Source organism: Phaethon lepturus, unplaced genomic scaffold, assembly GCF_000687285.1.
Source record: "Phaethon lepturus isolate BGI_N335 unplaced genomic scaffold, ASM68728v1 scaffold6518, whole genome shotgun sequence".
Classification (NCBI taxonomy): Eukaryota; Metazoa; Chordata; class Aves; order Phaethontiformes; family Phaethontidae; genus Phaethon; species Phaethon lepturus.
The window spans coordinates 14,481-26,995 of record NW_010559723.1 but is presented as its reverse complement, the minus strand read 5'-3'; the positions used below and the strand labels follow the sequence as shown (position 1 = coordinate 26,995).

At 38.3% G+C, this 12,515-nt stretch overlaps 1 protein-coding gene across 1 annotated transcript in view; it reads left to right on the top strand.

Moving 5' to 3' along the window:
- LOC104625747 (gamma-sarcoglycan-like) overlaps positions 1 to 11,862 on the top strand; it is a gene marked incomplete at its 3' end in the record, with an annotated part of 19,840 nt that extends 7,978 nt beyond the window's left edge. Inside the window, exons 2-3 of the mRNA XM_010293451.1 lie at positions 5,911 to 6,012; positions 11,775 to 11,862. Coding sequence (XP_010291753.1) covers positions 5,911 to 6,012; positions 11,775 to 11,862 — 190 coding nt within the window. The remainder of the gene's footprint in view (positions 1 to 5,910; positions 6,013 to 11,774) is intronic.
- Positions 11,863 to 12,515: the final 653 nt, after the last annotated feature.

Below are 12,515 nucleotides of genomic sequence, written 5' to 3'. Positions count from 1 at the left end.
AAGACAGTTTAATAGGTAAAGCAAAAGCTGCGCACGCAAGCAAAGCAAAACAAGGAATTCATTCACCACTTCGCATCGGCAGGCGGGTGTTCAGCCATCTCCAGGGAAGCAGGGCTCCATCATGCATAACGGTGACTTGGGAAGACAAACACCATAACTCTGAACGTCCCTCCCCTTCCTCCTTCTTCCTCCAGCTTTATATGCTGAGCATGACATCATATGGTATGGAATATCCCCTTGGTCAGTTGGGGTCAGCTGTCCCAACTGTGTCCCCTCCCAACTTCTTGTGCACCCCCAGCCTCCTTGTTGGTCGCGTGGTGTGAGAAGCAGAAAAGACCTTGACTGTGTAAGCACTGCTCAGCAATAACTAAAACATCCCTGTATTATCAACACTGTTTTCAGCACAAATCAAAAATGTAGCCCTATACTAGCTACTATGAAGAAAATTAACTCTATCCCAGCCAAAACCAGCACAGTGTTTATAGTCTGGATCCAACCCTAAGCCAGGTGAGACTAACTTCTATACCAGGAGTGCTTGCTCTTCTAAGTGCTCTGATTTGACCAACGTCTTCGACAGAAAAGACTCAGTTGTCATCTAAGATGAGGTGTCGGGTAACCTTCCCTGTCTGAGCGCAGGAAATAGAGTCCTCACAACAGAAAATGAGATGAGGCATCAGTAATGTTATTATACCAAGCACGTACTTAGCTCCAAAATAGATATTGTAAGACAAACAGGGAGTTTCATCAGATTTATTACCAGTCCTGTTTTGCTGATTGCTCTTTAACAATCTCTACCCACAGCCCTATTATCTCAATGAAACAGTATTCTCTTGTTTGCAAAACAAGTTCTTTAAATAGTAATTGTTGCAAGAAGTACTGCAGTGAAAGCTGGATCTATAAAGCCATTAATTGAACTAGCTTTGGGGCACAACAAATGATGTCTTGGTCTGAATTTGCCAAGGTCTTTCCCTGGGCTGGCCTAAAAGTAGGATGTAAGTATCCTGTAAGTAAGATAATATTATCTGAAGGGAAATGCTGCATCCTGTTTACTCTGAAGTTAGTATCATTATCGGTTCCAACTGGCAACTACTGCATGCGTAATATTTGGAAAATCTGAATATTTAGGGAACAGGTATTACAAATCAAACATGCTATTAACTCCTGAGACAGAAGCTACTTTAATTTGAATAGAGTGCACATTAAAGCTAATGTTTTGATCAACTTAGAGATTTTATTGTTTTAACCATCCTAACATATGGGTATGCCTGTGTTTCCAGTATTTGATCTCTCCACAAAAGCAGAAAATATACATCTTCCTGTGCAACTATTAGCCAATACATGGATCAGAAGTTTAATTTCCATTGTTTAGAGGAGTCTGAGGACTGCAGTTGAGTCTCATGCTGAGAAGGTGCAGAAATAGTGATGATACGATATAATAATAAGAATGGTTGACCCGATATAGTAAGCCCCCACGTGTATCAGTTTCTGTGTTGGTAGGAAAATGCAAGTTACAGTTATTGATGGGATTTAGGTGACTAGAAATACTCATCATAAACTGAATGAATGTTCCTCATGCTTCATCCTCATTTCTAAGGGCCATGTGCCTACAGCAGCAGACCTCTACATTATTATATTGGCTTGGGAGATAAATCCCAAATATATCATCTGATGCTCTTTTGAATCCATAAGCATTACACAGCAAGAAGCTCAGCTGCCTGAGAAAGTCACTATGTGTGAAAGAGCCCTAGAGCTAAAGCTGCTTGCTTCTATTCCTAATAGTCCCACAGCAGTGTGCAATGCGCATCTCTTTCCAAGTGACTTTCTTGGTCCTGAGCCAGAGCAGCAGGTCCCTCTATGACAACAGGTGGAAGTGGGAAAGTTCTTGCATCCTGTTTTAAGAAGACAGGCCTTTAATGCTAGCCGTGTCAATCCTGGCAAACTTGCTTTATCCAGTTATGTCTATATTTTCCTCAACATAGACATTCATAGCCAGAAGGCGGTGGTCAATACTACCAGGCCCATCAGTATGACTTTTAGAACTTTTTGGTCCTGATGAAAGACTCGGTCCTTCCATAGTCCTCTGAAAGAAACTTAAGGACCTTTCCACAGCTTGGGGACATACTACACTTCTCTACTTTGTGGAGAATGGAACTGCTTCCCCTTTGTTCAGAGGAAAAATATTTTATATTTGTTGTGTCTAGTGTCTAGGAGAATGATAACCCATCCAAGATGGTCCTCCTATCCAGATGCTCCATAAAACAATGAGTCTTATGTAGGATCCTAGTAGTGATAGCTACTTATTTCAGGTGGTTTGGAGTATCTCTCTGTAGACAATTTGCTGAATAGCTCTCAAGTATCCTTTAGACCGTGATTTCTGAATCAAGCCTTTTCTTGAGCTTTTATGAGGCTTGAACTTCTAGAAGGCCTTGTCCCTGTTTCTACAAGCACTTACTTCCTCAAGAGCATTTTCAAATGATGAAAAATGCTTCTACTGCAATTGAAGACATCTTGTTACTCCAATTAGAAACTGCCTAGCAGTTTTGAAATGAAAACTGGCAACACCTTTGTGAACACTAATGCTAAATTGCATCTTTGGTGCATAAGGGTTTGGCAGCTGCTAGCAGTTTCCATGCCCATCAACCCCTTGCAGCAACAGCAAAATCTGCTTAGTGTCTACAGAGATACCATTTCATCCTCCTCCTCTACACAGCGCAGTCCCTGCCTTGCTGAGGGCTTTGAGTAATTAGAAAACATGAGCCTCAGGGTTAAGTCCCCAACAATGTGTTACAGCTCAGGGCCAGCACACTGATGCAGTGACAGTCACCAAGATCAGCATAACGGGAGCATAACATAAAACAGCGTAACATAAAACTCCTGTCAACAGCATAACATAAAATTTTCTTTCCTAATCAATAGCTTATTTTATAACTGCATCAAAGTCCATGCCTGATTGAAATTTGGACCCTGTCCTCAAGTCAATAGAAATACTTTTTATCCAATGATTTGAATAGGAACAGCATCAAATCCTTGAAACTGAAAGCATTGGTTGTTCATCACTGAGGAAGTCAAAATACTCAGTAAATAATAATTGGCTTCTCCTAAATGGTAATGTGAGAAGCAGAGTGGTTACTGAGAGAACATTATGTGTAACTATTATACTCCTTTTTATGGAACTTATCATTGGATCTCAGTGCATTAGGGTGTTTTTTTATCCTAAATCCCTCTCTCTTACATTCTATGTAACTTCAATTTGCCAACTATAACAGGGGGCAACAGAATTTCCCCATCTTACAGTACTGCATAACTCAGTACTTTTACAATCTTGAGATGCTAAGGAAATAATAATTGTTTACAGTCACAACGGTACTAAAAGTGACGATAATTATATGAATTCCACATTTTTGTTTTCCTCATGCATGTTACAGAGTTTATCTGTTCATCATCACATGACACAGATAGTCATTTATACAGGTAACCCAAGTCTAAATTTCGTATGTTTTTTCACTTCCTGAGTGAACAATGAGAATGAATAATGAGGCTTTTATTCAAATATGTGAGAATGTGAGCTTTGTGTTAATGCTTAAATGGAATATCTGATGAAGAAAGTCAGACATACTTGAGGACATACTTATACAAAGTAATCCTGAGTGATATGACTGAATTTACTGAAAAATAAGAACTTATAGATAAGTTAAAGTGCTAAGTTTTGTCATATGGCATATTATTCTTGATATCAAAGACATTCCTTTGTCTCTATAGCATATTTAGAATGATCATCACTGAACAATCTGAATCCATTAGAACGAGTGCGCTGAGTAAATTGCATAATCTTCTTTTTCAACATCAATTATAGGGTTTTTGTCTGTACTAAAAATTTCTTCCTGGCAAAACCGAGGGCAGGATAAAGATTGCCACCCAGGAGTTTGTTAATTTTCCCTGATTTCCTTCAGAGCAAGAATTAATTGCTACTTCTTCCTCTGCCTTCTTGAATTTCAGATTTGTCAATGTCATTTTTATACTTACTGCATAACATACTGTTTATTTATTTCCTTATATTCCAGGAAAAATAAGCAAACTGTGTTTAAACCTTATGCTTAATATAATATACTTTCACCTGATAGGAAAAGCATGCAATCAGAGCAATATTGAAATCTTAAATTTAGTTAATTAAATAAGATCCATTTGTTAGTGGTATTTCTTTAGAATATCCTGATATTTCATGTCATTATTTTTCAAAAGTGTTTTTCTTAAAACCTATGTGGTTTTATGATGTTGAAGCGATCTCTGTTCTGTGTTACAAGTGGGGAAAAAACTGTCCATAATCTTCATTAGAAAAACGTATTTCTAAATCACTCAGTGCTGCCTAGAAATTCTGTTTAAGAAAGCCATACGGGGCTTACCATAGGCATCATTTTAATTTTGCCTCATGAGATGCATAAGTATATACTAGGTACTTTTTAAAAGCTTTGCAATGGTTTAGAATTTAGAAATTGTATCTACTTCCACTGAGAAAAGTCAGTACATTATGGGTTTCAAAGGAGTAAAATATTTGACACTGAATAACAGACTCCATAAGAAGCTATTCTAAAAGTCTTTTTCCTGAAGTAAATCCTCGCTGAGGAGGAATCACAGTTGTACTCTCCAGTGGAGAGAACTGCTGACATGAAGATTTCTTACTTTATGCACAGGTTGTTTCTCTCTTTGTAGCTCTTCAAGCCTGTTAAAAGAAAATAGCCACAGTTTTTCACTGAAGGCTTATTAAAAATGTTATTTAGCATTATATATTTTTAAATAAATATATATATAATCTCATTGGTGAGAACATACCATATTTGAAAATAATCACAGTCTCTTAAAGTTACCACGTTTTTCAGTGGTAGGCAGAATCCGTTAGATGAACAGGTTATGGATGTATCATCAGTGACCTGTCATGTATCTCTTCTTCATACAGAACAACATGAAAAGTATTTGGAGTGGAAATACTTTTTGGATGTATTGTTTATTATTTAATCCTCCCACCTACTCCTAGTAGTTTGAGACAGTTGACTTGAAATATTTTCACATGCAGCCACACTGTAAGGCTGCAAATTTTTTACTGAGCTTTCTCTCACTTTTTATAGTGACTCCTTTACAGCTTAGCTAAACACCTGTGAAATACCTTGCAGCTGAAGGCTGCAATTCCTCAGGTGTATTTACTGAAGTAATTTCTCACTTATTTTTCACATTGTCAATTCTATGATAATGATGAGAGTAAGCAAAAAGGATGAAATAAGGGCTGGAAAGCACAACTGGGCTACAATTCCTAAGAAAGGTACAAAAGCGGACAAGCAGGTGACAGAGAGAAAGGAAGATGATAGTGAGAGATGGAGCCTTGAAGTATAATTAGAGGAGAAAAAAAGATAAACCAAGGAATGCAAAATTAATTAAAAAGAACGAAGTAATTACTGAAAATGGAAGCAAATAAAAATTCCTCTTTGTCCCTTCAGTAGCCTTAGAAGTATTATATTCCTTGTAAAATACATGATTGATGTAATAAACCTTGAGCTGTTAACATGAGTTTTGTTTACTCATGTGTAAAAGTTTATCATTCATGACATTTCAGAAGGCAAGTACAACGGCTATTGCAGCACAGCCAATACAAATGCATTTCTGTTTATGTTAATAACTGTAATAGTATTTTTTTTCTCAAAAAAAAAATCCCAACTTTAATAACTTCTTGAAAGCTACAATTTCTTAAAAATACTCCTGGAAGAAATGAGGAAGTCTCAAAAATTTAAGTGCATTAGTATGGGTATCTTTGTCTGTAGACTGGAGGCAGGCAGCTCTGGAAAATTTCAGTTTATGAAATGAGCAAAAAATAAATGCAGCAACAATAGTAAGATGTGAATAATTCTTGCATCTTTTCCTCAGACTGGAATGGGACACCTGCGTGTTACGAAAGAAGGCCTTCGTCTGGAAGGAGAATCGGAATTCTTATTCCCTCTTTATGCCAAAGAAATCCATTCTCGAGTGGTGAGCAGATAATCTTTCAATAAGCTAAAATAACATTAATGCACTTATGAACAGTTGAATTTAGGCGAAGTCCAGGCATCTGTCATGGGAATAGATACATCTGTGTGTGTGTGTATATGTGTGCGTATACATGTATACACACATATTTTTGAACACTTTACAAGCATTATCATTAGGTCAATGTTCTGATGCTATGGCAGAATAAACATTTTTCTCTTAGGCATGTATATAAGTAATGCTAAGATTTTAAGTGTGTAGGAAGTTTTTCATTATTTTTACTGAGACTATCTCTTAATGCAGGCTGCCCTGTGAAACTGCTTGTTTTGTTTATTCATCCATTACAGAATAGTTTCAATATCTCTAAAATTAGTGGATCCTACTGGAAAAGTTACTATTTCTCTAATAAGCCCAGGGTTTGTCACTTCTAGGACAACAATATTATGTGTATTGTATCTTTACATCTTTATATATATCAAATCTACAAGACTAAATGGAAAGATTCAGGATTTACATAGACAGAAAATTTTGTTTTTATTATTATTGAGGAAAAAAGGAATAACATAATTGGTCAAGAAAATATTTATTAAGCAGATAAACTTTGAAATGGCACTGAGAATGAGTATGGTATGAAAGATTTTTATTGAAGTATTTGGTTTAGAAGAAGGAAGAGAGAATCTGAATTGTTTTTTAATTATTCAGGTGACCTCTGAAACTTATTCCAGTGAATTTTTTTGTAGAGCGATACCTGTCTCTGGCCAACAAATGATTATTTTTCAGAACTATCACCTGTAATCCAAACTCTCACAAAGTAAAGCCATGTTTTATGAGCATTGTCATCAACCAATGGGACATTTCATTGAATAAAGTACTATTCAATGAGAATAAAAGCCAAATATAGCTCTTTCATTCCTTAAACATGTAATCATCCTCACAGAGAAGAAATAGCCAGCTATGAGACTTTTCTGAACCTAGGGAAAAAGTTTGTGTTTGTATCACTGTATCAAGAGAGTAAATAAATTATCAGAACGAGATTATTAAAATGCTTGATCACTAAATTTTAAGCAATGCCAACATGTTTTATGACTATTAAGCCTTTCTTTTTCTCTTTTTCTGCAACAAGTATTTCCAGCAGCAGGAGCAGACTTAGACAGTGAAATTCCATTACTAAATCTGTACTTCTGTTTTGTTTCTTATGCTGTATGCTTTTCTGCCTCATAGGCAGTGGGAAAACTATTTATGTGCTTAAATGGATTTCCCTTGAGGTTGTTTATCCAGTAAGATATGTAATTTTTTAAGACCAGCATAGCTAATACTTAAGAACTCCCTCTGCCCAAAAAAATTGTTATGCAATGTGACGCTACCATTCGTGCTCTTTTAATATTCCTTCCAGCTTTTAATACATTTAGCACAATATAGGAAGAAAGAGGTGTGGCAGCATCTAATATAAGCTCAGCTGTCTAATGACCCATCATGATCATTAGCAGCATGCATTAATTAGAGCCTTCAGGCTACTGCATATCTCTGCCCCCTATGAACTGATAATTCATCAGAGGTTGTTTGTTTGTTTGTTTGCTTACTTGCTTTTTAAAATATTTGAACTCTCTAGAGGCTTAATTGACTGTAGCTTATCTCCTGCGTGCCATCTATATATTCGCATAAAGTTGCTTATTTGTTATGATTTCTTTTTCTAAGTTTGTCTCTTAGAGAATTGGGCCACCTACAGCTATCATAGCAGCTTTCTCCCTTGCCTTCATAGTTGCCTAACAGCTTTCTCCAAAGTGCTAAGAAAATATGTAGCAGAAAATCTGCTTGCTGTACATCATCTCTGGAGCCTGTTACAAGTTTATGCCTTCATTATGAGTTCCACACAGAGTTGTGGGCAAGACCGTTGTATCTCAGCTAATACATATTCATGGGAAGATAAAAGATGAGCATTCATAAATGTTACTAGATTTGAATTAATCAACAACACACATGCGGAAGCTACAGGTCTAGAATACGGTTTATTTGCACTTACATTTGATATTACAAATTACTAACTTACTTTTTAAATCAACCAGTGGCAGTCAAATAAGTGTAATAAAGGTGCCCAGATTTGTGGGTCACTTAGCACAATGTACTGAAATGTAATATATTTACCTGATCTTTGTTGATTTTCCTTTTCTACTTCATACCAACTTCTTACTATTATGTTCATTCTAACAGACTGCTTACTTTTTTCCTAAGACTTTTCATTATTTGTGTTAATTCTGCTAGCTTTCACTTTTTCTTCATATAATTTACAAAATGAGAGTCATTTAGTTTGCTCACTTAGTGACTTCTTGTGGTGGGTTGATCCTGGCTGGATGCCAGGTGCCACCAAGACATTCTATCACTCCCCTCCTCAGCAGGACAGAGGGAAGAAACTTGGATTAAAAAAAAAAAAATCAAAGACGTTGGTCAAGGTAAAGGCAGTTTAACAAAGAAAAAGCAAAGGCCGTGCATGGAAGCAGAAGAAAACAAAGATTTATTCTCTACTTCCCATCAGCAGTATTCTCTACTTCCCATCAGAAGGTGATGTCCTTCCTGGGAAGCAGGACTTCAGTACACATAGCAGTTGCTCCAGAAGACAAATGTCAGAAAAACAAATGCCCCCCACTCCTCCTCCTTTCTCTTAGCTTTTATTGCTGAGCAGATATCATATGGTATGGAATATCCCTTTGGCCAGTTTGGGTCAGCTGTCCCGGCTGTGTCCCCTCCCAGGATCTTGCCCACACCCAGCCTACTGTTGGGCAGGGGGTGGAATGTTGGAGAGACAGCCTTGATGCTGTGTGAGCACTGCTCTGCAGCAGCCAAAACGCTGGTGTGTTATCAACACCTTTCTACCTACCAGTATGAAGCACAACACTAAGAGGGCTGCTACAGGGAAAATTAACTCCATCTCAGCCAGACCCAATACACTTCTTTTGAGATAGCCTATCTTCCTCTTTGTAAGATATCCTTTTTTTTTTTAAGTATAAGCTGGACTCCAAACTGTGTATTGCTTCTACCACTGTTATTCAATGTGTGTGTAGTAAAAATTCTTCATGTAAAATTTGTTGAAAATTCTCAGGTTATAAATCGTAGAATCATTAAGGTTGGAAAAGACCTTTAAGATCATCAAAGTCCAACCATCAACCCAACACCACCACGCCCACTAAACCATGTCCCGAAGTGCTACGTCTACACATTTATTGAACACTTCCAGAGATGGTGACTCCACCACTTCCCTGGGCAGCCTGTTCCAATGTTTGGCCACTCTCTCAGTAAAGAAATTTTTCCTAATATCCAATCTAACCCCCCCCTGCCGCAACTTGAGGCCGTTTCCTCTCATCCTATTGCTACTTGGGAAAAGAGACCAACACCCACCCCACTACAACTGCATTTCAGGTAGTTGTAGAGAGCAACAAGGTGGAAACAGCGTCCACCTCCACGTCTTCAGCATCCTCTTCTCCAGACTAAACAATCCCAGTTCCCTCAGCCGCTCCTCAGAAGACTTGTGCTCCAGACCCCTCACCAGCTTCGTTGCCCTTCTCTGGACACGCTCCAGCACCTCAACATCCTTCTTGTAGTGAGGGGCCCAAAACTGAACACAGTATTCAAGATGCATCTTCATCAGTGCCGAGTACAGGGGCACAATCACTTCCCTACTCCTGCTGGCCACACCATTTCTGATACAGGCCAGGACGCTGTTGGCCTTCTTGGCCATCTGGGCACACTGCGGGCTCACGTTCAGCCGGCTGTCAACCAGCACCCCCAGGTCCCTTTCCGCCGGGCAGCTCTCCAGCCACTCCTCCCCAAGCCTGTAGCGTTGCATGGGGTTGTTGTGACCCAAGTGCAGGACCTGGCACTTCGCCTTGTTAAGAGTATCTTCTACTCTGAGCATTAAATTATGATGGGAACATGACTTGGGAGTGACTTTCAGGGCTTAGCCCTTCAAGGTGCTGCATAGTCTCTCTTGAGTCCAGAAAAAGTACCAGAAGCCATATATGTGAAAGAGACTGATCTTTAACAATGTTCCAGTAGATAGAAACTCACTTATTTATCTAGGAATGAGTATCCTCTCTGAGGTCACAAGCAGGCAGCTTGCCAATACCCTCTTTATGTCATGTACACCCTGATGCTTTGGCAACTGAGATCTGCTTAGATACTCTTATCAGTAAATAGGTTCTTGTCCTTTAGATACAAAGTATGGTTTAGAATGAAAGCACTTGTACTGCAAAAAACTTCCATCTTTTTAAGTCTACCAGTGTGGCTACAATTTGCTGATCCAAGTGAGTGCGATCAGACTTTTTGTCCCCAGATAATTTTCTGATACTTAAAAGCAATTAAAGCAGTGGCCAGTATGATCTCCCTGAAAATCAGCTGCATTTAAAGACAATTCCGATGGTAAATTGAAGAAAAACATAAGAACCCACTCACTGACCTCCTCATAAAGTTTTAGGACACTTCCAAATGACCCTAACAGGTGTCTTGCTATGAACTGGTTTCATTACTGTCTGTATATCTAGTCTGATGGAGCACGGTGGGCAGCTAGGTCTTTCAAAACAGTTACTCATCTGCTCTTCAAGACAAGGAGAAGCTTGGGGAGGCTCCAACAGGCCTGAAGTACAGAGAAGTTCGAGTGGAAGGTCTAGGAATAAGTAATGGAAAAGGTACATTGCCTGGGAGGAGTTCAACAAGCACAAAACCAAGCCATGAGTTAACACAAGAGGATGTTTTGGGGTCTAGTGAAGTAATTCTGTGCTGGCTGCAGTCTAAGAATGACATTAAATTTTGAATTGCCTACCATAGCTAGACTGGATTGTGGTAAGGTGTGGTAGGGATGAATGAAGATACCAATTACACCTGGTAAGCCTGGCGTGCCCTGGCTTCCATAAGTAGCACAGAATGATGGGTAGGCATGAGGCTCTGATTGCCCTGCAGATGTCCCATCTGTGATGCTACCTTCTGAGAAGAGCTAAGTTGAATATGAGTGCCATTGCTTTTTGACCTTCAAATGTGATTTTGTATACTGGGACACCAGATGTGGAACAGTACAAGGGGTATTAGGCTCAAATCATGGTGCAGGGATGTGGACAAGCAGGTAATGCTGTCCAGTCTCCTGATACACTTCTGTCATCCTTCTGAGTGGCGGACAGGGAGACAATTTAATTTAGACTGACACTCTTATCTGTACTGTCATCTCTTAAAGCCAGCTTTGAGCTAGTCAACCTGCCACTTTCTCCATCACTCGCTGTCTGAGCTTCCTTGCCAGGAGAGTCAGTGCCAGGTGCCAAAATCAAGCCAAAGCATAGATGCTGCATGGACCACTGAGGAAGCAGAATGCAAATACGTGTTTCTCACCAAGCTAATATGACAGTATAAATTCACGAAGTGGGGTACTTACACTTCAGTTGAATGGCTGTCCTCTAGAAGTCTCAATTATGTATTGAAAGGCAGTAAATCTAGTACTTAAGCATTTTTTTCCAAAAGATAAAATGTTAGCAACCATGTTCGTTGGGTCAGTAACAGAGGTTTTGTTCACCTGAAGCATTCTCTATAATTTTTTTCTTATTTTAAATATGATATAGTTGAAGTAATCAAAAATATCTGCCCGAAGTATTTGATGTCATCTGTGGATGGTTTTGTAGCTGCAGAGCTCTCTCAGTGGCTGAGTTACTATAAACACTGCACTAAATTTTGAAAATTGTTAACAATTCTAAGTATTCTGTTCAATCTACTTTTTTTTCTTTGTACTTCAGGACTCATCACTGCTTCTCCAGTCTACTCACAATGTGACTGTGAATGCTCGCAATTCAAATGGGGAAGTCACAGGCAGATTAAATGTGGGTAAGTCTAAGTGATTTTTCCTTGTTCACTGTTTTAGAAACATTGTCATGAATATTTGCAAGGAGCTTAGAGGATATAAAGCACTAAACACATGATTATTTTTTACTGTTATGGCCATATTTGAATAGTCCAGCTGCCACTCAGTAAGTACCAATAGTGTTTTTTCAATATCTCAGTTAAGCTAAGTTATTTATGTTCTATAAATATTTTAAGCACTTCTTTCTTGCAGAGTTATGCAAGAAAGGTCACTGCAGAAGTTACTCTTTTTCTCATGTGAATATCTATTGATAGTTGCAAATAATTATCTAATAAAATGCAACAGAACATGGCTAGAGAGTTCTGTATGTCTCTCTTCATTTCCAGAGACTAATACATTTAAGCAGATGTCCGGAAAAAAAAGCCAGTTGACAACTCAGAAACATACACATTTTACTATATTTGGTAGCAGTACAATACATTGATTTACTGAATGTAATCAATATATCTAGACAGATGTAGGTGACAGATCTTGGCAGCAAGAATAAGCAGACCTTACTCTTTAAATCAGATTTTTAAGGCAAGAATGGCAACAATGTGTCAGATACAACAGACTTTTTTCTTAGTTTTGTTAATATTTTTTCAACCTTTATTTGACTTTGTAGAAAAATATAACA